The sequence below is a fragment of the Gorilla gorilla genome, chromosome 2 (genome assembly GCF_029281585.2).
Source record: "Gorilla gorilla gorilla isolate KB3781 chromosome 2, NHGRI_mGorGor1-v2.1_pri, whole genome shotgun sequence".
Classification (NCBI taxonomy): Eukaryota; Metazoa; Chordata; class Mammalia; order Primates; family Hominidae; genus Gorilla; species Gorilla gorilla.
Window position 1 is genome coordinate 122,436,313 of NC_086017.1, and position 24,285 is coordinate 122,460,597.

General features: G+C 40.8%; 1 protein-coding gene across 1 annotated transcript in view; it reads left to right on the forward strand.

Moving 5' to 3' along the window:
- CD96 (CD96 molecule) overlaps positions 1-24,285 on the forward strand; it is a 104,541-nt gene that overhangs the window by 20,206 nt on the left and 60,050 nt on the right. Inside the window, exons 4-5 of the mRNA XM_031009878.3 lie at positions 10,852-11,059; positions 17,166-17,221. Coding sequence (XP_030865738.1) covers positions 10,852-11,059; positions 17,166-17,221 — 264 coding nt within the window. The remainder of the gene's footprint in view (positions 1-10,851; positions 11,060-17,165; positions 17,222-24,285) is intronic.

Below are 24,285 nucleotides of genomic sequence, written 5' to 3' on the forward strand. Positions count from 1 at the left end.
GTCACTGCCCAGCTCTATTAATGCCACAGGGGGCTGCAGGCCTATAGTTGCCATGCCTTCTCATTAAAAAACAAACAAACAAAAGCCAGAAATCTGGATTTTTATGAAAAATTTTCCAATTTTAAAAATGATGTGTAGAGCAAAAATAAATAGTGGTCTATTATTTTGATGTGTAGAGCAAAAATAAGTACTGGTCTATTATTTTGCTAAGACACTGTAAAATATAACTCTAATTATAAATTTAAAAAATTTCACTGAGGATTCACTTTGGCAGTTATGGTGGGCCAACTATTAAGTTGCTTAACATGCTTAACATGTCCTGTGATGACTAAATTCTCCCACTACTTTTCTCTCCTTGAAATACTGCAGAGTTCATCTATACAGATCTTTATCTAATCGGATTTATGATTTAATTTGGCCTGTCCCTTAACATAACTGCATCAGTTATCTACTTTGTCTGCCTTTGTTATTTTATCATTAGTCTACATTATTCTGCCTAATGCATCAGTTTATTTTTAAAATCTAAATTTAATCTTAAAAACTAAAATTGAGCTTTTTCTCATAACACGTAAACAAAATCAACATGAGGATAATAATAAATATGAAAGAATTGTGTCATTATAACTTTAATGTTAGTCAACCAAATGGCAGCCAGCTACTAACCAGTGTATACAGTAAACCCCTAAAACTGTTAAAAACAAATGACAACAAAGAGACAAACACAATTATAGAGGTGATCATAAACATGATTTCAAGAATCACATAATAGGGCATTCATTTTCATGATACAGAATATGATTACTGTATGTTAATTTTTATATTTTTGTCAAAATGAAAACAAAGGATTTAAAAATTCTTATGAAACTCACCGATTCTCATGAATGTAACAGCTGGCACAATTTGGAAAATACTGTGATTCAGATGGCTGATTATTCACATTATAAGTTACCTAGATTTTTGTGGACAGTCTTGGAAACTAGACCCTATATATAAAAACATTTCCTTGGGTTTGTGCCAAACCCAAAATAAATGACTTGTACGAAGAACTTTAAATACAACCTACTGATAATTTTTCACTGTCTAGGTATTTTTCAGACAGTAAATAATAAAAAGAATTATATTTTAAAATAACTTTCCCAAATGGTTGTAAAACCTACAGTGTCTCTTTGTCATCTGTCACAAAACTCGTTTGCCCTTTTATAGGATTTGCTTTCCAAAAAGTAAGCCTTCCTGGACAGTAGGCCTATCATTAGGATAAGTATAAGTCCATTGTTCTTAATAAACATGATGCAACATAGTTCTGAGAAAAAGGTTAAGTGAGATAATTTCAGGAGGACAGAAATGTACTATACAAAACATTTTAGTAATGAAATGCTTAGCTTGCTTAATATTTTCCACCAACAGAGCGGAAACTTCCTATCCCAGTTATCACAAATTCATTAACAATGGCAACTGGTTTAATAAAGCCTTACTGTAGATATTTTTACTGTAGTGTTCTTATCTTGTCTCGTGGGTATGTAATCTGTTTTTCTAAGCAAGTGTAAAGCCTTCAGTATGTGTCTTTTATGTGAGTCTGAGCTTCTCCTGGACAAAAAGTTGTATCTCTCATTTCTTTTTTTTTCCAAAGTATAAATTCATATTTTGTAGGAAATGTAGTTTACAAAACAGTATCAATCACTACCCCCAATCCAGATGACCCACTTTCCTCCGAAGGGGGACGTTTAGGTCCTATTCCACTGGGTAAGGGTAAAATGATTCAGTAGTCTTCCAGGTTAACAGTAAATTCTTCTCCCAAGGCTGGGGCCGTCAAGGCACAGTCTGTATGAGGCTCACCCTGTCTGACCCTAGGCTGGGGCTGCTTGCTCAGTAGGCAGGAATTGGGATGGGGGTGGGGGCTCAGGGAAGGGTCTGGACCCGGAGACTTCTGCTTACAGGAGGGTGCTGGGAAAACCCTGCCTTGGGTTGGGGAATCCCCTCTCTCCCACCTTTGGGGAACAGGGTGGGGAGGGGGTAAGTGGGACCCTGCTGCCTGGAGGGCTCAGGTCTGAGCAGCAGGGAGCCCTTAGTGCCCACTCCAGCAGACCTATTGGGAATTTACTACCTGAAGACAAATTATAGGTCTAGGGTCTTCTTTGTGATTTTGGGGGAGTCGAGGCATTGGGGGGTGAGAGGTATGGTCTAAGGTCACAGTCTGGGAGAGGAGTCCTTGTGATCAAAGGTTGTGCAGAAGCACCTTCCCCACCTCCTGCCTCGTGAGATAAGGTTGCCAGGATTCCATTATCACGGTGAATTTCTCTGGGCTCATGGGTTAGGGGTCACAGTGGAGCCACCAGGGTAGAAATCACAAATGGGACGCATGTGTGTTAACTGACAGTGGCCTGGCCAGAGGTCAGGGGGCACTAGATCCTTGGCAAGAAAGCTAAGGGATCAACAGGTGAGATGCGAGACACCAGGCGCATGGCAGCTCACACGTACATGGCCCGGGACATGACAAAGCATTTGCCCTGGTAGGAATCAGAGGGGCTGCTGTAGGACAGAGCATCATAGATGGGGTTGATCTTGTCCAGATACTCTTCCTTCTCCTCCCCCTCCTCATCCTCTAGATCCAGGGAAACGTCTTCCAAAGCAGGTGGCCCTGGAGGCACCGGGGTGGGGGACCCCAGGCTTGTGGCTCCAGGGTGCAAGGGTCCTGACAGCTCTTCCAAGGTGGGCAGCTCATGGTATCGAGGCATTTCCTGCTCAGTGCATGAGGCGCCAGCGTCAAAGTAGGGGGTCTTGAGTGGGCTGTGCTCCGAGACCCCCAGAGTGAAGAGCTGGGAGGGCATCTCCTGCTCCTCCAGCTTCTCTTTTGGGGTCGGCGGCTTGTAGGAGGGAGGTCCCTCCAGGCTGTGGGGTAGGAGGTAGGTCAAGTGGAGACTAAGACCCAGGCATCCCTCTGACTCCAGGGTTAAGGCACATGCTGTTCCCTCTACCTGGGTCCCCCTTTTCCCTGCCCCCTTTTCTTGCCTGGAGTAAGAGTTTTTTTGTTTTGTTTTGTTTTTTGTTTTTTGTGGTTTTTTTTTGTATTGCTCATTTCAAAAATCTCCAGCATCTAGTATAGAGTCTAGAGCATAGGTACTCATAAATACTTAATAAATACTTGAATTAATTTATTTCTATTTGTCCCCTTTCCCCACAGTCTTATTCATTGTTCTCATATTAAATTAATGATCACTAAATTCATGCTGTTTGATTGTTTAATGAGTGGCAGCTCATTAAGTATCAAAGACTTGACAACTGATGAGTCACTGTTTATCAAGTAGCTTCCTTTAAAGAAACTAAGAAGGCCATATAGACATTACCTTTGGATTCTGCCAGGACATTTAGAGTAAATGAATGCCAGCGAGTGCATCTAAGGTCACACAGTGAGAGGGTGAATCTTAAACATCCACTAGAACCTCAAGCCATGCTGCCACTTTAAAGAATGCACCATGATACCAACAACTTGAAGAGTCTTTCTAAAGAAACCTTTCTTCAAAGGGAACATGGTGTTGGCAAATGTGCTGATTAAAATCCTATGGTACATTTCCTTTCAAAATGTCAAAATCTATTTGCTCCTCTCATTTACATCTATGCCCCACACTATTGATGGCTGTAGGATTCAGCCAGTCTATTAAACCATCTAATGTCCTTATAAAGTAGATTACATAGAGTGGTTATAGTCTCCCTTAAATGAGAACAAACTTCCTAAATAAGTGGAGGGAACAAACTGCCTGACAGTGCATAAACCACACCCTGGGCTCATGGTTAGAACATCCTACAGCAAGGAAGTAAAGGAACAGAATGGAAAATCTCCACATTCATGCAAGTGCAGAAACCCATGATTAGTGTCTTTGGGCTGACCTATGCTCATCATAATAGTAAAAAACACACCCATGAGTGGAGATTTAAGATGTTAATGAGACATGCCGTGTATCTACCAGCATGTACAACAATAGCACATCGGGAGGACCACCCCGAGCATGCTTAATAGCAACACACCTTCCCACCCCTTCATGAATAATCATATGAGACTCTCATAAAGGGAGTTTCCCTAGTGTCAGTCAGCATCATCTCACCTTTGAGTAGCCCGCTGTGATCAGCGGTGAGTGTACTTTTGCTTTGCAGTAAGCTCTCTTACCTCTTTTCATTTTGAACTTGCTCTCAAATTCTTTTGTGTGGTAAAGTCAAAAACAAACTGGTGGCACTGGCAACACTTATATTAGGGAATAAACTACAACTCTTAGTATCATAATTGTTACATGTCTGCAAAGGACACAAATATTCCAGCCAATCCATATTTTTGGTCTTTAATCTCTTCTTAAACTAAGAATAAGAATCATAAGATAAGCCTATTGTTCTTACAAACATTATATAATCTCTTTAGAAAGAGATTACAACATAGAAATGACGAAGGTGAGCTCAGGAGAGCAGAAACTTCCTATACTGAACTCTGGGAAATTTCAAAGGCCTTCTGCCCCAAGTGACTCATGAAACCCTGGAAACAATTTACAAACTAAAATTATCTAAGTCACTGAAAAACAAAAGTGATGTCTTCCTGTATGTGGAATTTTATAAAAGGTAATTAATTCAATTATGACCCTCATAGGAAAGGTTATTATTGGGATTCTGTCTCATAAAATAAACTCTTATGCTACATGTGCCTGATCTAATGCTAAGGCTGTGTTAAGTGTGTTAATGGGACAGACTCTGCATTTTGGGAAGTTACATTGCAGGACTGGGAATACACTGAGGTAGACGGGCATCAGGTGCAAATGGACAGTGTATCTAACATTCATCCAGCATGAGGGGTAACTAAGTAAACACAAAGGGTTAACTCTCTAATGCAAACTAATAATCTATGTGAATGGAGGAGTAATATATAAGAAATCCTAGAATATGTGTATTTAGATGGGATGCAGTTGGAAGCTGAAAGGTAAGTGGTATTTTTTCCCATCTTATGCATTGGGACATAAGCATATAGTCATGAGGGAAATTCTGCAGGCTTATTCTGGAAGCTTCTAAATATACTCTAATATTCTGTTTTCATAGCAAACTATCATCCTTGTTTCCCACAGCATAAATTTCAGTTCAGTCCAATAAACGTATATGAATCTGTTTTGAGCACTAAGTCCTGCATGGATACAAAAGTATATTGGACATATTTCCTACCATGACATACACCTTTAATAAAAATGTTAAAAATGGCAGCATGGGGAAAATAGTTCAATTCCGACTAGATGAACCTGGGAAAGCTTCTTAGAAAAGGTTATATTTGAGCTGGATAATGAAATAGTTGGCTAGCAAAAGACAGACATATGCTACACCAAGACCCTGAGACCTTTAAGTACAAATTGGTAGTGCAGACGGGAAAATGCGTAAGAGGGAAGATTTGTTCCCAAAGTCAGTGAAAATAAAGAAATTCACGATTTTTCTCTTTAAAATCATGAAGAGAAGGACAAGAATATTTCCAATTCAAACAATTCAATATTAGTGACAAAAGCACATAACTATAGATTCTCATCTCTCTTAAAATTTTTATCTATAAATATATCTTCAACATGCTCTTATTTAATATTTGTGCTATTTATTTTAAAAGGTAAGTGGTACTATAGACAATGTTTGTTATGCTTATGGATGCCTCACTATTCAGAAAACAAAACTGTAACCTCTTACCTGATGGCAGCTGATTCTAATTGTCTTTAATAAAAAAATGAAGTGCCAACCAAACTACAAAGTGTTGATAACCAACAGCAATGGTTAGAAATATATTGTTCTGGTGCTCTAGAAAATGGATGTGGGGAGCTTTGCAAGCAGCTTGCTTTGACAGCACTGATTGGATGGAGAATAAGTGGAGGAAATGTGAAGATAGGAAACAGTTTGGAGAAAAAAGGAGTAAAAATCAGTACAGTTAACAGCAGTTATTGAATGAGCTCTGTACACTCAGCACCTGCCATGTGCTGTGGTCAGTGCAGCCAGCTCTGACATGGAGCTGGTTTCAAGGAGCTCAGGATAGCTCAGAGATGAAATATCATCACTAAATCAAGGAGGTTGAACATCTCAAGTCTGAAAACCTGAAATTCAAAATGCTCCAAAATCTGAAACTTTTTTAGCGCACACATGATGCTCAAAAGAAATGTTCAATGGATCATTTCAGATTTCAGATTTTCAGATTTAAGATGTTCAACTGGCATAATGTAAATAGTCCAAAATCCAAAACAATCTGAGCCTGAAACATTTCTGATACCAAGCATTTCAGATAAGGGGTACTCAACCTGTAGTACAAAGATTCCTCTTCTAAATTGAAAATTTTGATTCTAGTTCAAAAACAAAGCCTAAATGACTTATTTTAGGATTTGTCAAGTATTTAAGGGACATATAACAGCAGTTTCATGATTCAATAAGATCCCTTTCAGCAGTTATCATGCTAATTATTTTATCAAGCTCCTATACATAATTTAATTATGCATTTGTTTCTTTTCTGTGGCTCCTGATTTTCATATTTGTTTGTGTGTGCGTGTTTGTTCTTCTCCTTAACTATATTTTTTAGTGCAAAAAATCTATTTAAAAATTATATTTAAAAATCTGAATTTTTAGATTTTTTTTTTTTTTGAGGCAGTGTCTCACTTTGCTGCCCAGGCCGGAGTGCAGTGACATAATCTTGGCTCACTGCAGCCTTGGCCTCCCCAGGCTCAGGTGATCCTCCCACCTCAGCCTCCCAAGGAACTGGGACCACAGGCATGTGCCACCATACCCAGCTAACTTTTTTTTTTTTTGTATTTTTAGTAAAGACAGGGTTTCACCATGTTTCCCAGGCTGGTCTTGAACTCCTGGGCTCAAGAAATCCACCAGCCTTGGCCTCCCAAAGTGCTGGAATTACAGGCATGAGCCACCAAATCCAGCCCTTAAGTAGACTATAAGTAGGAAAGGCTAAGACTGTTTCTTTTACTACTTTTGTGAGACTGTATATAGCAAAGTTATTAACAGTGTGATATTTGGAGGGAAATTGCTGTTTTCAAGACCTGGATCTCCACTACTTACTGGCTATGAGACCTAAGGGCTGGGATCAGAGTGAAGCAAGGAAGGCCATTAACCTTGGAAGCAAAATTTAAGGGAGCACAAAAAAATTAGTGATCAAGATAAATATTTTAATACAAAATTTTTAAAAATCAGAAGTTAGGGAAAATCCATGGTGAGCAAAACATCAAATTTGTAAATAAAGGCAGACTGTTGCTTGTGTGTTTTTGAGACCTTGCTACATTTATATTGTTTAAGGAACAGTATTTTCCAATCAACTTGTTGTTCATGGCCATTATGTCCCCCAAGGGCCAACCCTTATGGGTTGACATTGGCAAGAGAGCAGATTGAGCTATTCATGGCTTTATAACTGTCTTAATCTATTTTGTGCTGCTACATGTAACAGAATATCTGAAACTGAGAAATTTATAAACAGAAAATTTATTCTCTCAAGTTCTGGAGGCTGGGAAGTCCAAAATCAAGGTGCCAGCAAGTTAGAGCCTGGTCTCTGTGCTTCCAAGATGGCACCTTGAATGCTATGTTCTCCCGAGAGGACAAAAAAACTGTGTCCTCACATGGCAGAAGAGCAGAAGAGAGAGAACTCACTACTACAAGCACTTTGTAGAGTGGCATTAATCTATTTATGAGGGCAGAGCCCTTTGGATCTCCCATTAGGCTTCACCTCCCAACACTATGCCATTGGCGATTAAGTTTCAATATGAGTTTTGGAAGGGACAAAAACATTCAAACCATAGCAATGAATCTCCGTAATTCCTCAGTTTAGCCAGGCACATAGTGAATACTCATGAGATAGCAGGTTGATCATAGGCTGGACTAGATAATAATAAGCTTGTATTATTGAACATCTATTAAGTGTCAGGACTAGAGTAAGTATATCATGTATGTTACCTCATTAAATCTATATTTCCCATTAAAATGTGGGAGTCTACCAAGGTGTGAATCCATAAAGTTTTAGAAATACTTATTAATATTTTTTAAAGTGGACAATTTTTTTCTTTGAAGAACAGGAAAAGAAAAAACTGGTAGAAATAAGGCTGTCACATACAGGTTCTTGCCTCTATCAGTCTGTTTCCTGAAGACTAGGTTAGCTAAGAGCATTATTATCAAGTAGGAGTTGAGGTGTGCTCTAAACACCTATCACCAAAAGTGGGTCAATATGTCATACAAAGGCCCCTTTCAATCAACAAATTGCCCTCACCCCTGTAATCTACAACTCACATGAAAGGTTCTAGCTTTCTAAAATTTCTATTAAATTTCTCACTGTAGATACTTCAGAAAGGTTTTTTATCTATTATTATTTTATAGTTTGGTTCTTATTAGTATAAATTGTATCTGAGACTTATTTGTCCCCGGTTCTGGGCCTCCTTGCTTTTTGATGCTGTGACTTAAATACCTCTTACTTTGTGTGATCTTTGATCAAATTTTTAACCTCAATTTATTCTACATAGTTGTAAGGAGTAAATAAGACTTGAAAGGACTTTGCAGAATTCTTAGAATATAGTAGGTGCTAAATAAATTTAAACTATGACTCATAAGATTATGAAAGTTTAATAATGGTCATGTCATAATACTAGTATTATTTCTCCCTCTCCCAGTCCTAGGCATTTCGTTGTTTGCCTGTGCTAATTTTTTCACCTCTCCTCCCATTTGCTCTGTGAAGGCAGCCACTCATATGTAAGTTCTTGCTACTGCCCCCTTTATAACTGAAGACTCTAGAATGTCTCAGGATCTCCTTATCCTGTAGGTTATGGGGCATTCTTTGCAACTGAATCCCATCTTTCCCAGTGAAGGAACAAACCCTTCTTTCTGCAAAAGTCAACTGCCCAGGGGAAAAAAAGCAACCTTTGGATAAGTTGGAAGGTTTTGTATTTTTTCTCTATCAACTAAACCACCTAGTCACAATCTGCTATATAATAAAGAAAAAAGCAGTTTTTCTCACCAGTCACCAACTTCAGCATGTAACTGCTCTTTTTCCCACAACAAAGTGACAGTTGATGGAACTGTTCCAAATGGCATTCATATACTAAATGACCAAGGAGCATTTTCAACTCTAAAATCCCGACACACAAAAAAGCAAGAGGCTGCCAAACGTACCTGTGCCAAAAGATCTGCAGGGGGTACCTGCCTTCTTAATTATTGACCTCCAGACTTGCCAGTGCTGAGTGACATGCTCTCCACTTTCTTCTCCTGTCCCCACCCAATACTTAGAGCTCCTCTGGGGGATCCTATCTCTGTAATACAGTCTTTCTCCCTTCTTCTTTTGCTCTTCTTCTTTAGGAAAACAGCAGCACAGATTCTTGGGTCCTTCTTTCTAAGGGTATAAAGGTATGTAAATTGCTTCAGGAAAAAGAATTCAGCAGAGTGTGATTATTTGCAGGCAATAACACAATACTATCTGTATGTAAGACTGACACAAATCCTAGCCAGATTCAGCTAAAGAACTGTGTCTTACATAAGAGTTTCTACTAAGTATTTCTGGAATTTTCTAGTTAAACTATTTAAGAAGTCTACCTTAGTCCATCCTCTGTTTCTGCCCATACTTGAATGTGGTTTCCATTTCTTGTAGCCTGATCTGTCTCATTTTTAAAACTAGAGATTCCGATTCATAGATCTTATCATTATTTTGTAACATTTCCCCCATTGAATGCACTCCTGTTTACCCTTCTCCATTTTACTTCCCTCCATTTCCCCTGATGACTGTACACAAGGATTCATCTGTTGTTTAGAGTTAGGCCAGTAGATGTCAGCCCTGGATCTCCTGAGTACCTTAAAAACAATTGTCCTAGCCATGGCCTTATCCCAGACAGACTGAATTAGAATCTCTAGAAGACAAGCTTGTGCATCAGAGTGTTTTAAAAGCAGCTCAACTGAGAATGTTGAGTCATACTAACAGGATATGAAGACCTAACCTATCCTCTACCCTTGTGCCCGTCAAGAATCCCCTCCTTACTGGGCCCCTAGTGAGCACTTTTATTGACATCAACCAACACTGTGACACCCCAGGGAGTTTGTCCAAAAAAATTCCAGGCACAGAGAGAATAATAGGGCTTTTCATCACAGACCGAAGAAAGGATATGGGATAGAAGAACCAAGTACCTCAAATATACTCTGATCTCCAAAATTCAGATTAACATTTTCAGGCTACTCTTCATGCATCCTCTTTGAAGCTAACACAAACACAGAAGAAAGGGAATAAGGTTAGGACCAGAACAAGGCTGTGAAAGGAGGCAAGGAGCTGCCCAGTGCACAAAATTTAAGGAGGTACTCACGTTGGGTGTCAACATTTCACTTGCAAGACTTTGAGAATGCCACTTTACCTGATCCTAGTCCAGGCTCGGGTAGGAGCTGAAAAGAGTCATTTTCTAAAGGAATTTAGGGATAGCTGTAATCATCCAGTTTAAATGAAGATTTTATGAAATCTTCACACTGATACAGTCTTCTCATCTTAGCAGTAAGATGTCAGAACTTCTTAAATGAAAATTAAAATCTGCCATTAGTCCTGCCCATTCCAAACCCCAAATCCTGCTCCAGATATACAGTTCATAAAAGATTAAGAAGAAGGTCTAGTCAGAAGAACAGAATGTTTCCATTTGTTAGGAGAGGGTAACAATAGTTTTTAACTGAAAGTCAAGTGTATCATACTTTCTCTAGTAATATACTAAATGTCTTCTAATTTCAATCCTTCATTCTTCCTCTCTACTTTACAAAAAATAAATGAATCAGTGCTTGTCGAATGCCTAGTTCAGAGCTGGCACAGTTGAGGACTCAATAACTGGTAACAATTTTTCTCACCAGGAGGATAATGGAACTCAGGAAACACTTATCTCCCAAAATCACCTCATCAGCAATTCCACATTACTTAAAGATAGAGTCAAGCTTGGTACAGACTACAGACTCCACCTCTCTCCAGTCCAAATCTTCGATGATGGGCGGAAGTTCTCTTGCCACATTAGAGTCGGTCCTAACAAAATCTTGAGGAGCTCCACCACAGTCAAGGTTTTTGGTAAGGGCTTTTGTTCTACAGACTCACTGGCATCATCCTGTCTCCTGCCCTGCTCTTCCTTGAAGAGGAAGCACCCTATTATGCTGCAGAGCAGCCACATGTGGGTAACAGTGCTGGAGTCTGTTTCCCTGGATACTTGTCATTCTTGTTGGGCAGGGGGATGAGGGTAGGATGCTAAAGAATGATGATTCCGTTAACAGAATAAAATCATACAGAAAGCAATAATTTTCTGTATTGATCAGTTTTCTGTTGCTTACAATGAAATACCTGAAACTGAGTAATTTGTAAAGAAAAGGAATTTATTACTTACAGTTATGGAGGCTAAGTCCAAGGTCGAGGGGACGCATCTGGTAAGAGCCTTCTTGCTGATGGGGACTCTCTGAAGAATCCCAAGGTGGCACATGGTATCACATGGCGAGGGGACAGAGTTTGCTAATGTGCTAACTCAGGTCTCTCTTCCTCTTCTTATAAGGCCACCAGTTTCCCTCCCATTATAACTCATGACTCCAGTAACCCATTAATCCATGAATGGATTAATCTTATTCATAAGGGCAGAGACCTCATGATTCAGTCACCTCTGAAAGGCCCCAGCTCTCAATATTGCCACACTGGAGATTAAGTTTCAATATGAATTTTGGAGTGGACATTCAAACCATAACAGACAGATCAATTTCCTGGTGACCACTATCTTATTTACAATGTTAATATTTCTCAGAATACTGGAAATCTCTTTAATTGTAACTGCCAAAGTCTAATTGCTTGGTTGTCTAATTGTCTTAGTTGCTTGCTTGAGCAAAGTGGAGTAAAGTCAGTGAGAAAAGGAAGGTGATAAATATAGCCCCAGAGAAACTGCAGAAGTTCCTCCTCCCCTGCTATCCTGCCAAGGCCCAGCTGGGGTGAGACCATCCAGGTCCAGCCCTTCCAGCAAAGGAGCCTTTAGGAAAGGCCCTCTGAACCTGCACTCTCAGGAGTGTGTAGCTGAGCTGTGAAATCCACTGTGGCCTCACTCAAAATGCAGACTATCTGCAGGGTGCCAATTTAAGGAGGAAAGGTTAAAATTCTATTTTCCCCAGTGGTACAAGGAAGTACCACCAATTAATAAACACCATTAATGAAGGGAAGCCTCTGCCTTTGGATGTTTTTTTCATTTTTTGTGACAAAGATCTGTGTTTTTTAGAAAGTCAATTTTAAAGAAGGCAAAGAGAAAAGCAGTGAGGTGGATAGACAATTAATTATTTTTGAAAATGAGATAAACAAAGAGAAAATAACTTCACAAACCTGTGGACACAGGCTGCTAGATTGTTCCTCAATTCTCTAAAGGGCAGAGCAAGCAAAAAAAAAATTATTTGGAATTGTATTGCCTTATTATTGGCAGTCATACAATTTAGTATTTTGAAGAAAACACAAAATTGCCTCCCCCTTCCCTCCTCTGTCCTCGCCTTCCCTCTGCATCCTCCCTCTTCTCTTTCTCTTCATCTCTCCTCAGGGATGGACTAGGCAATAATCATCCCTGATGATCAGGTTCCTTACGGAGCCTAAACAGTGTCCTGTGAAGAGTTGGAAACAAGCTGTTCATCTCTTTTGCTATCACCATTTGTTTATTTACCAGGCTGTGACTGTCTTAGTGCAAACATGAAACTGCTTCATCTGGTCTATTGTCAAACCAATGAAGGCAGCCATCCTCAATGTGGAAAGAAATATCAATTTTAATCTAGGCAAGCTGTGTCCCCTATTGATCAAGACTGTTTGCATCATAACTTGATCTAATTGCCTTGTCAACATTTATGCTGTGTCCTGTATCTCTTTGCTGCATTAAAATAACTCTATCTTGGTCTTAAATGTTTTTCACCCTTTTATATCTCATTTTTATCACCCTATTGGATTCTACAGCTCTTTGTCTCTACATTTCTCTTGTTTCTTCTTTGAAGTCCTTTTGGTGGATGCTTAAAAATATGAAACCCTGCCTGCTTGTTCAGAAAATTAGATTTTTCATGCTTCCCGGTTTTTGCATTTAGTAAATTGGCTGGGCGGGTTGTGTTTGGGTGGAGTCTCATCCAGTCCTTAACCTGTTTTGAGGTGTTACCCAAGTATATATTGTGGCCCTGACCACATATCTTATAAGAACCTACTTTACATCCCTTGGTGATTCCTCATATAGAATAAGTCTCCCCCAAACACCCATGAAAACCTTGAAATCAATACCCAAATATATATCAGATCTATTCCACATGCCTTAAACCCAGCATATTTCTTCTTCCCAAACAATGCCCATTGCTCAACTCTTCATTGTTTAACAGACCAGGGACAAGAGGGGCTACTCCAGCAATTTTGCCACTTCCTGCATCTCCTTCACTGGTCTCCTTTGGTTTTCCTTTCCTTGGCAGGGAGTCACCTGCCCATCACAGGGTTCTGTTCCACTCCTAAATTCCAAATCTGATTGTCCTCAGCCTCAAAGAAAATCTGTCTCACCCTGTCACCTCTGCAATTTTTAGTAGTTGTTCTTTCTTTCAGGGCTTTTATTCTGCTGGTATTTGTTAACAGGAGGTAAGAGATACCTCTCCATCCATTAGTGTTTCAGGTTGTATCTTGGTTTTGGGTTCCCCTGAAATAAAACATCGAGATAAGGATTGGGGTTAATTTATTTGAAAGGCCATCCTGGGAAACATCAGAAAAGGAGTGAGAAAGTGAGTCAGGGAAGGGAAGGAAGATAAGAAAATGTACAAGATTATATCAGTTAGCACCATAGGTTTAGAGCTCATCTTACTGGGAGACAGCATAGAACACACATCAGAGTTATTCCACGTGAAGGGCATGAAAGCTGGGGTATTCATCTACCATCTCTCCATCTGTTATCACTATTAATTCTCTGGGACTCCCAGTTTTTACTACTTGTGGACTAAGTGTACTCCCATAATCTCAATAAATCATGATGCAAAGAGTCATCTAGTCATCAAAGAGTTATCCCAGTAAGAGATCTTCAGTATGCCAAGGTAAATGGCTAGTGGCTGTAGCAGGCACTGACAGCATCTGTGACTGGAAGTTTAGCATTCTTTCCACTGAGTCATAGAAGGCTGTGTTTGCTATGCTCAAGAATTTACTTGAAGCCACTTCTGTTCAACACGATGTACTTAATGTCTAGTTTGTGCTGGGCACAGTTAAGTGCTGGAGATGAAGAAATTGATAAAATACTGGCTCAGAGGCACTTAAAATGTAGTAAAACAACAAAATCACTGAAATATTCCCTGATATTTCCTAGTGCCAAGCAACCAAACAAGAATCAAATGTTTCTCTGCTCCACTTCAGGGACCTTTATAATGAGACTTTATTTCTAAGCTGCATTAGTCCATTTTCATGCTGCTGATAAAGACATACCCAAAACTGGGAAAAAAAAGAGGTTTAGTTGGAGTTACAGTTCCACATGGCTGGGGAGGCCTCAGAATCATGGCAGGAGGTGAAAGGCACTTCTTACATGACAGCAGCAACAGAAAATGAGGAAAATCAAAAGCATAAATGCCTGATAAACCCATTAGATCTCATGAGACTTATTCACTATCATGAGAATAACATGGTAAAGACCAGCCCTCATGATTCAATTGCCTCCCACCAGGTCCCTTCTGGGAGACACAATTCAAGTTGAGATTTGGGTGGGGACACAGCCAAACCATATAATTTCACCCATGGCCTGTCCCAAATCTCATGTCCTCACATTTCAAAATCAATCATGCCTTCCCAACAGTCCCCCAGATTCTCAACCCATTTCAGCATTAACCCAAAAGTCCAAGTCCAAAGTCCCATCTGAGACAAGGCAAGTCCCTTCTGCCTATGAGCCTGCAAAATCAAACGCAAGTTAATTACTTTCTAGATATAATGGGGGTATAAGCATTCAGTAAATACAACCATTCTGAATGGGAGAAATTGGCCAAAACAAAGGGGCTACAGGCCCCATGCAAGTCCAAAATCCAAAAGGGCAGTCAAATCTTAAAGTTCCAAAATGATCTCCTTTGACTCTATGTCTTGCATCTGGGTCACACAGATGCAAGAGGTAGGTTCCCATGGTCTTAGGCAGTTCCGCCCCTGTGGCTTTACAGGGTACAGCCTCCCTCCTGGCTGCTTTCACAGGCTAGTGTTGAGTGTCTGCAGCTTTTTCAGGAGCACAGTGCAATCTGTTGGTGGATCTACCATTCTGGGGTCTGGAGGATGGTGGCCCTCTTCTCACAGCTCCACTAGTCAGTGCCCCATTAGGGACTCTGTGTGGGGGCTCCAACCCCACATTTCCCTTCTGCACTGCCCTAGCAGAGGTTCTTCATGAGGGCCCCGCCCTTGCAGCAAACTTTTGCTGGGTATTCAGACATTTCCATAAATCTTCTGAAATCTAGGCAGATGTTCCCAAACCTCAATTCTTGACTTCTCTGCACACACAGGCTCAACACCATGTGGAAGCTGCCAAGGCTTGGGGCTTCCACACTTTTAGAAGCAATGGCCCAAGCTACACGTTGGCCCCTTTCAGCCATAGCTGGAATGGCTGGGACACAGGGCACCAAGTCCCGAGGCTGCACACAGCAAGGGGACCCTGGGCCCAGCCCAGGAAACCACTTTTTCCTCCTGGGCCTCTGGGCCTGTGATGGGAGGGGCTGCTGTGAAGGTCTCTGACATGGCCTGGAGACATTTTCCCCATGGTCTTGGAGATTAACATTAGGCTCCTTCCTACTTATGCAAATTTCTGCAGCCAGCTTGAATTTCTCCCTAGAAAATGGGTTTCTCTTTTCTGTTGCATAGTCAGGCTGCAAATTTTCCAAACTTTCATGCTCTGCTTCCCTTATAAAACTGAGTGCCTTTAACAGCACCCAATACACCTCTCGAATGCTTTGCTGCTTAGAAATTTCTCCTGCCAGACACCCTAAATCATCTCTCGTAAGTTCAAAGTTCCACAAATCTCTAGGGCATAGGCAAAATGCTGCCAGTCTCTTTGCTAAAACATAACAAGAGTCACCTTTGCTCCAGTTCCCAACAAGTTCCTCATCTCTATCTGAGACCACTTCAGCCTCAACCTTATTGTTCATATCACCATCAGCATTTTTGTCAAAGTGATTCCACAAATCTCTAGGAGGCTCCAAACTTCACAACATTTTCTTGTCTTCTTCTGAGCCCTCCAAACTGTTTCATCCTCTGCCTGTTACCCAGTTCCAAAGTTGCATCCACATTTTTGGGTATCTTTTCAGCAACACTCGACTGTACTGGTACTAATTTACTGTATTAGTCTGTTTTCACACTGCTGATAAAGACATACCCAAGACTGGGAAGAAAAAGAAGTTTAATTGGACTTACAGTTCCACATGGCTGGGGAGGCCTCAGAATCATGGTGCGTGGTGAAAGGCACTTCTTACACAGCAATGGAAAGAGAAAAATGGGGAGAAGCAAAGGCGGAAATCCCTGATAGACCCACCAGATCTCATGAAACTTATTCACTATCATGAGAATAGCATGGGAAAGTCCAGCCCCCGTGATTCAATTACCTCTCGCTGGGTCTCTTCCACAACACATGGGAATTCTGGGAGATACAATTCAAGTTGAGATTTGAGTGAGGACACAGCCAAACCATATCATAAGCCTTTGGACATGTAGAACATTGCTCTTTTCTCTCCCTCCCCACCACCCATCCTCCGCTTGCACTACCAGTCTTCCACATTCCCAATTTTACTTGACTCATCACTGATAACCACATCACATCTTCCAAAAGCCTCCTCCTATCCTCCAAGGTTAGGTTAGAAAATTTATTTAAAAGCTGTCTTCCAATCCTACATGTCCTTAATCATTGCACTTATCTCAGTGTATTATAACTTCCAGTTTGTTTATCTGTATTCCCATAAAACTGTAGATTTCTTAAGAACAGTGAATATTATTTGTCCGCATTTGTTTCCTAAGCATCTAGCATACTGCCAGGTACACAGTGGGCCTGGCAGTATTATATTAATAAATATTAATTTATAAATATTAATATTTAATGAATGAAGATGCTTATAGACACACACACACACACACATACACACACTAGTGGCCAGGTAGGATGACATTTGGTGCCACTAACTATGTTTTATTTGCCTTTAAGCTAAACCAGAAATCCCTGTGATTGTGGAAAATAACTCCACGGATGTCTTGGTAGAGGTGAGTCACATAAAAGCCTTCGAAAATCTACAGTATTACATGTAAGGTGTGTCAGGTTGCATAGTTGCCAGGAATGTTCTCTCAAAGAATTTACTCCTTGGCCCTTGACCAATTAACTGCTAATAGGGATGAAGGGAAGCTGGGTTGTTTCTAGAAAGTGAATGGGAATTTTTACTTTTAGACTTAGGGCTCTCAGAATGTTTGATGTGCACTTTTAGTCCTTAAATTTCTCAGAAAAAAAAATAGTCACAGTTGTTTAAACTTGTCTTTTATAAAAATTCAGGTGGATAGTGAGGACAAAGTAGGGCAGAAAGCTGTGTGAGCCCTGGTGTAAGAAGGAGGCTTTTGCTCAGCTGACGTTTAATTTGTTCTAACCCATTTCCTTTACCCACTTTCCCATTGTTTTTATTTCAAAGTGACAGGAGGAGATATGCCCTCCTGTACTCCTGCAGAACCCTGGGTATGTCTTTGGTAGTAATGAAGAAGGGCAGGAGAAAAAAGAAAATTGAATAGGGACCTCTGACTTAACTTCTTCTGGGTGGTAGTTACCAGCCTCTAGTCACTAGGATCTGGACTCAATTTCTCACTCTTTCTCTTGCGAGCTGTGACCTTGGGCAAATTACTTCATGTCTTTGCAGTCAGTTGCCCCATCTATATGAAGTGAATAATAATAGTATCTTCACATTGTTGCTGTTTTTAAAAATTAAATAGCATATGAAAAAATCTAAGTACAGTGTGTGGCATATATTAAGTGTTTAATAAACATTATTGTTCTTGTTTTCGTTATTATTATTATCTGTATTAATCAACTGTCTTGTGGCCTTATGACTTTAGCCAAGCTTTTAAAAACCCTAAGTAAAAAATATACTCATTAATTCTCTAACATTTTCTATTACATGAGGTGAGAGAAAATTATATTCATTCTAGTTTCTTCTCGCACCAATAACATTAAATAACTTACAATCTCTGGTCTTACTGAATATTAGTCATTTAATTTGATAATTGCATACAAATCATAGCTTAGATTCTTTGAGATGGTTTTGCATGACTTGGAAAAATATCTTCCAAGTAGTTGTGTCTTTTGCCAGTTTCATATATTAGTCTCTTAGGTAACTGCTTGTATTAGTCCATTTTCATGCTGCCAATAAAGACCTACCCAAGACTGGGTAATTTATACAGGGAAAAGAGTTTAATTGGACTTACAGGTGCACATAGCTGGGGAAGACTGACAATCATGGCGGAAGGCAAGAAGGAGCACATCATGTCTTACATGGATGGCAGAGGGCAAAAAGACAATGTGCAGGAAAACTCCCCCTTATAATCACCATCAGATCTCATGAGACTTACTCACTATCATGAGGACAGCACAGGAAAGTCCCCATGCTTCAATTACCTCCCACCAGGTCCCTCCCACAACATGTGGGAATTCGAGATTAGATTTGGATGGTGACACAGCCAAACCATATCATTCCACCTCTGACCTCTCCCAAATCTCATGTTCTCACATTTCAAAACCAATCATTCCTTTCCAACAGTCCCCTAAAGTCTTAACTCATTGCAGCATTAACTCAAAAGTCCAGAGTCCAAAGTCTCATCTGAGATAAGGCAAGTCCCTTCTGCCTATGAACCTGTAAAATCGAAAGCATGTTAGTTACATCCTAGATACAATGGAGTACAGGTATTGGATAAATACAGCCATTTCAAATGGAAGACATTGGCCAAAACAAGTCTGAAATCCAGCAGGGCAGTCAAATCTTAAGGCTCCAAAATGATCTCCTTTGACTCCAAGACTCATATCCAGGTCATGCAGATGCAAGAGGTGGGTTCCCATAGTCTTAGGCAGCTCCACCCCTGTGGCTTTGCAGGGTATAGCTCCCCTCCTGGCTGTTGTCACAGGCTGGCATTGAGTGTCTGCAGCTTTTCCAGGCACACAGTGCAAGCTGTTGGTAGATCTACCATTCTGTGGTCTGAAGGATGGTGGTCCTCTTCTCACATCTCTGCTAGGTGGTGTCCCATTAGGGATACAAGCTCTGCCAGTGTGGCTTTGCAGGATACAGCCTCCCTCCTGGCTGCTTTCATGGTCTGATGATGAGTTTCTGCAGCTTTTCCAGGCACACAGTGCAAGCTGTCATGGATCTACCATTCTGGGATCTGAAGAATGGTGGTCCTCTTCTCACAGCTCCACTAGGCAGTAGCATAGTGGGGACTACATGTGGGGCCTCCAACCCCACATCTTCCTTTTGCACTGCCCTAGCTGGGGTTCTCCATGAGGGCCCCGCCTGCAGCAAACTTTTGCCTGGGCATCCAGGCATTTCCATACATCTTCTGAAATCTAGGCAGAGGTTCCCAAACCTCAGTTCTTGACTTCTGTGCACCTACAGGCTGAACACCACATGGAAGCTTCCAAGGCTTGGGACTTCCACCCTCTGAAGCAGCAGCCCAAGCTGTACCCTTGGCCCCTTTCAGTTATGGCTGGAGTGGCTAGGACACAGGGCACGAAGTCCCAAGACTGCACACAGCATGGGGACCTGGGGCATCACCCACAAAACCATTTTTTCCTCCTAAACCTCTGGGCCTCTGAAGGAGGAGCTGCTGCAAAAGTCTCCAACATGCCCTGGAAACATTTTCCCCATTGCCTTGATGATTAACATTCAGCTCCTTGTTACTTATGCAAATTTCTGCAGCCAGCTTGATTTTCTCTCCAGAAAATGGGATTTTCTTTTCTATCGCATTGTCAGGCTACAAATTTTCCAAACTTTTATTCTCTGTTTATCTTTTGAAACTGAATGCCTTTAACAGCACCCAAGTTACATCTTGCATGCTTTGCTGCTTAGAAATTTTTTCTGCCAGATATCCTAAATCATCTATCTTAAGTTCAAAGTTCCACAGATCTCTAGGGTAGGGGCAAAATACCACCAGTCTCTTAACTAAAACATAACAAGAGTCATCTTTGCTCCAGTTCCCAACAAGTTCCTCATCTCCATCTGAGACAAGCTCGGCGTGGACCTTATTGTTCATATTACTATTGGTATTTTTGTTAAAGCCATTCAACAAGTCTCTAGGAAGTTCCAAACTTTCCCATATTTTCCTGTCTTCTTCTGAACCCACCAAACTGTTCCAACCTCTGCCTGTTACCCAGTTCCAAAGTTGCATCCACATTTTTGGATATTTTTTCAGCAGTGCCCCACTCTTCTGATACCAATTTACTGTATTAGTCCATTTTCATACTGCTGATAAAGACATACCCAAGACTGGGTAATTTATACAGGAAAAAGGGTTTAATTGGACTTATAGTTCCATGTGGCTGGGGAAGCCTCACAATCATGTCCAAAGGCAAGGTGGAGCACATCACATCTCACATGGGTGGCAGCAGTCAAAAAGAGAATGTGCAGGAAAACTCCCCCTTATAATAACCATCAGATCTCATGAGACTTACTCACTGTCACGAAAACAGCATGGGAAAGACCTGCCCCCATGATTCAGTTACCTCTCACTGGGAGTTCAAGATGAGATTTGGATGAGGACACAGCCAAACCATATCACTGCTATTATAATCCTGATTATACAGCAAAAGATTTAATCATTTTTGCTGTGTCGTAACTTAATTTCTAAGTGTATTAGTGAACTTCATTTCAATAGTTTACATTTCAAAAATAAGCTAATCATACAGCTTTTGGTAGGTGTTTTTGTTTTTTTTTTTTTTTTTTTTTTTTGAGATGAGTCTCACTCTGTCACCCAGGCTGGAGTCCAGTGCCGCGATCTCTGCTCACTGCAAGCTCCACCTCCTGGGTTCACGCTATTCTCCTGCCTCAGCCTCCTGAGTAGCTGGGATTACAGGCGCCTGCCACCATGCCTGGCTAATTTTTTGTATTTTTAGTAGAGATGGGGTTTCACCGTGTTAGCCAGGGTGGTCTCGATGTCCTGACCTCGTGATCCGCCTGCCTCGGCCTCCCAGAGTGCTGGGATTACAGGCATAAGCCACCATGCCCGGCCTGTTTTTGTTTTTTATAAGGATCTCTAATAGATTCTTGGTGCCAGTGTTTACAGGTAATATGGGCTCAATCCAGGTATAGGACCATAAATTGGATCCAAGAATCCCAGTTTAAAAACAAAAAAAACAACTTTACCTAATATGCCATAAAATTTTCTCTTCTCTACCCTTGCTTCAGTGCTAACTAAGAAAACCAGAGAATTTTCCTTCCTAGAGAATTAGTGAGTAATCTTTCTCCAATCACACATAACCAGCTACAGGACATGGCTTGTCTATGGATCTTTTCAGATCTTGCCAAACATTAGTAACTCCTCACTCTAATATTCTTACAATCCCTGCTGTATTTTTAATAATTTATTAACTCTTCAAAGTCCTTTCACATACTTTTATCTTGTGCTGCTCCCAGTGAGCCTCTGAAATAGATAGGGCATCTGTCATTTTACAGATGAGAAATTGGGGCCTGGAAAGTCTTAACAACTGGCTGAGTCACTAATAAGGGGCAGAGCTGGGATGCATATTTAGTGTGCCTGTATCCAGGCAGAATAGTATTATTATGATGGAAGGATATCATGCTTCAGGGTCAGATAGCACAAGTGTCAAATTCTAATTCAACTACTTAGCTGGTTACATACCCTCATCAATTAGTTAACCTCCACGAGCCTCAGCTAACTCATATCTAAAACTGGAATAATAACAAATACTTCAGAGGGTTCTTAGGAAGATTAAATTTATGCTCTAATGGAGTTCATGGCACATAGTATACATTTCAGGAATATTTCTTCCCTACCCACTATTTATCATTTACCCACTCTCTTACGTTCATAAATCAGCTATGTGACTGATTCTAGCAGATACTGTGGAATAATTTTTTTTAACCCAGAATACAGACTGTGGGATCTGATAGAACTAGGTTTGAATTCTCTTTCAGCACTTATTAACTCTGACCCCTAAGAGCTCAGTTCCTTAACTTCCTCAACAATAAATGAGGGCAATGGCTCCAACTTCACAAGGGTGATGTTAAGGATCAAGTAAGAGAACGTATGCAAAATACCTAGCATCCAGCAACCACAAGTTTTTGGTCTTGGCAATTTCCTGCCCCTCCTTCATTCCTTAGAAATTCTTGAAGTCAACATGCACACACTGGCTCTGCTACCTGTTCACTACACTAGCAGCCCGCAGTGTGGAAATACTCTGGGGACTTGGTCAGTTGTGAGCTGTGTCTTCCTGTGTTATTAGTTAAACTTACAAAGTTTATGGCTAATTTTAGTATTTCTGTAAAATACAAAAGACCCAAAAGCATGATGCCCCTCAGGCATGGACATGCCGTAGATGTCTAAGGAGAGTGTCACACCTGTGAATGTTGTATCTTATGCATTCCCAAAGTCAAGATTTTGCCAGGGCTCCAACTTGACACACAGCTTCACTCCTGCACTACAATGAGAAAAGAGTCTTTAACCTAAATTTCAGGGCCCCTCCATGTGGCAGGTTTTTGTATTAGAGCAAAAGATATCAAGCCAAAGAGCCCCTCAACTCACAGCTAATGATGTAGCATAAGAAGGCACAAGAGGGATGCATAAAAGCTCCAGCGTGTACTCAGCAGTTCACACTTTCCACAAGCCTCATATGTCTCTCACTCTTATGCTTGTGCTTTATACTTTAGCCCCGTCATCTCCATGGGTCTTGTTCATATCACTTGCTACCTTTGTTATGTTTGAAATAAATTAGGAAAAAAAAAATCTAAAGAAAGTTATCTGTCATGAAACATAGGAAACAAAAGCAGTTTGGGGTTAAGATGCCTACAAAGGAAGAGAGGCTACAATATTAATAACCATGTAAAACAGATACCAGAGGCCAGGAGCAGTGGCTCACGCCTATAATCCCAACACTTTGGGAGGCCGAGGTGGGCGGATCATTAGGTCAAGAGATCCAGACCATCCTGGCCAACGTGGTGAAACTTTGTCTCTGCTAAAAATACAAAAATTAGCTGGGCGTGGTGGCATGCACCTGTAGTCCCAGCTACTCAGGAGGCTTAGGCAGAAGAATTGCTTGAACCCAGGAGGCGGAGGTTGCAGTGAGCCAAGATCGCGCCACTGCACTCCAGCCTGGCAAGAGAGTGAGACTCCATCTTAAAAAAATAAATAAATAAATAAATAAAGACACCAGAACCTAAATACCACACCGGTTGACATCAGCAGAGCTCCAGCATCTTTGTGGAGAATTTGATTATTTGTGTTTATTTGGTTTCGGTTTTGCAAGGCTTGAACCCTGTGGTTTCCTCAAGCTTCCTAAGCCCCACTCCAAAAATATGTGTTTTGGTTTTCGTTTTTTAAATAATTAGGTATTACAGCCTCCTTTTTTTTCCTAGCATCTTTTGCAACACAATAAGGTTCTGAGTCCAAATGTCCAGCCGTCGTCACTTGCACTGGTGAGCACCTGAGCTTGCACCACAGGTAGAGAAGGTTCTAAAAGGGCATCATACCTCTGTGGGGAGACCACATAACAAATGAAATCTTTAATATCAGGCAGATCTCTAGATAAAAAAAGAACATGACGGGACTTCAGTGTGGCCTGGTTATTTCACAAGCCTGGTGCTCAGACTTTTGTTTGTTCTACAAACAGCTGTTAAGGAAGACAGGTCTAGAAGTGAGGGCTGCCTAGCAACTCTAGGAAGAATATGAATGAACTACATAGGTCAGGACCAAAGGAGGCAAGACACCACTGTTACACAAGGACATCCTCTACTTCCAGAGAGATTGGTGCCCACAAAGTACTTGGGCTATCTCTGAGATAATGGGATGCTGTCTTTATCTATTCCTGTCTTCCCTAGCTCTTCCCCCACTCCATCTCCATTCCCAACCCACATTATGTTTTGTTTTTTAATGTGTGTGTTTGGTTGGAGGAGGGTGGTGTGGTTATAGAGGAATCTATCTTCTATAACAAATATCAGGTCCAGTGCAGAGGCCAGAGTACTTTCCAGTTTGATTTTATTCTATTTCTAAATTAATATTTTAGGCATACTTTCAGCAGCCCAGGAAATTATTCTCTCTCTATAGACTGTTAGGATCTCTTTTTT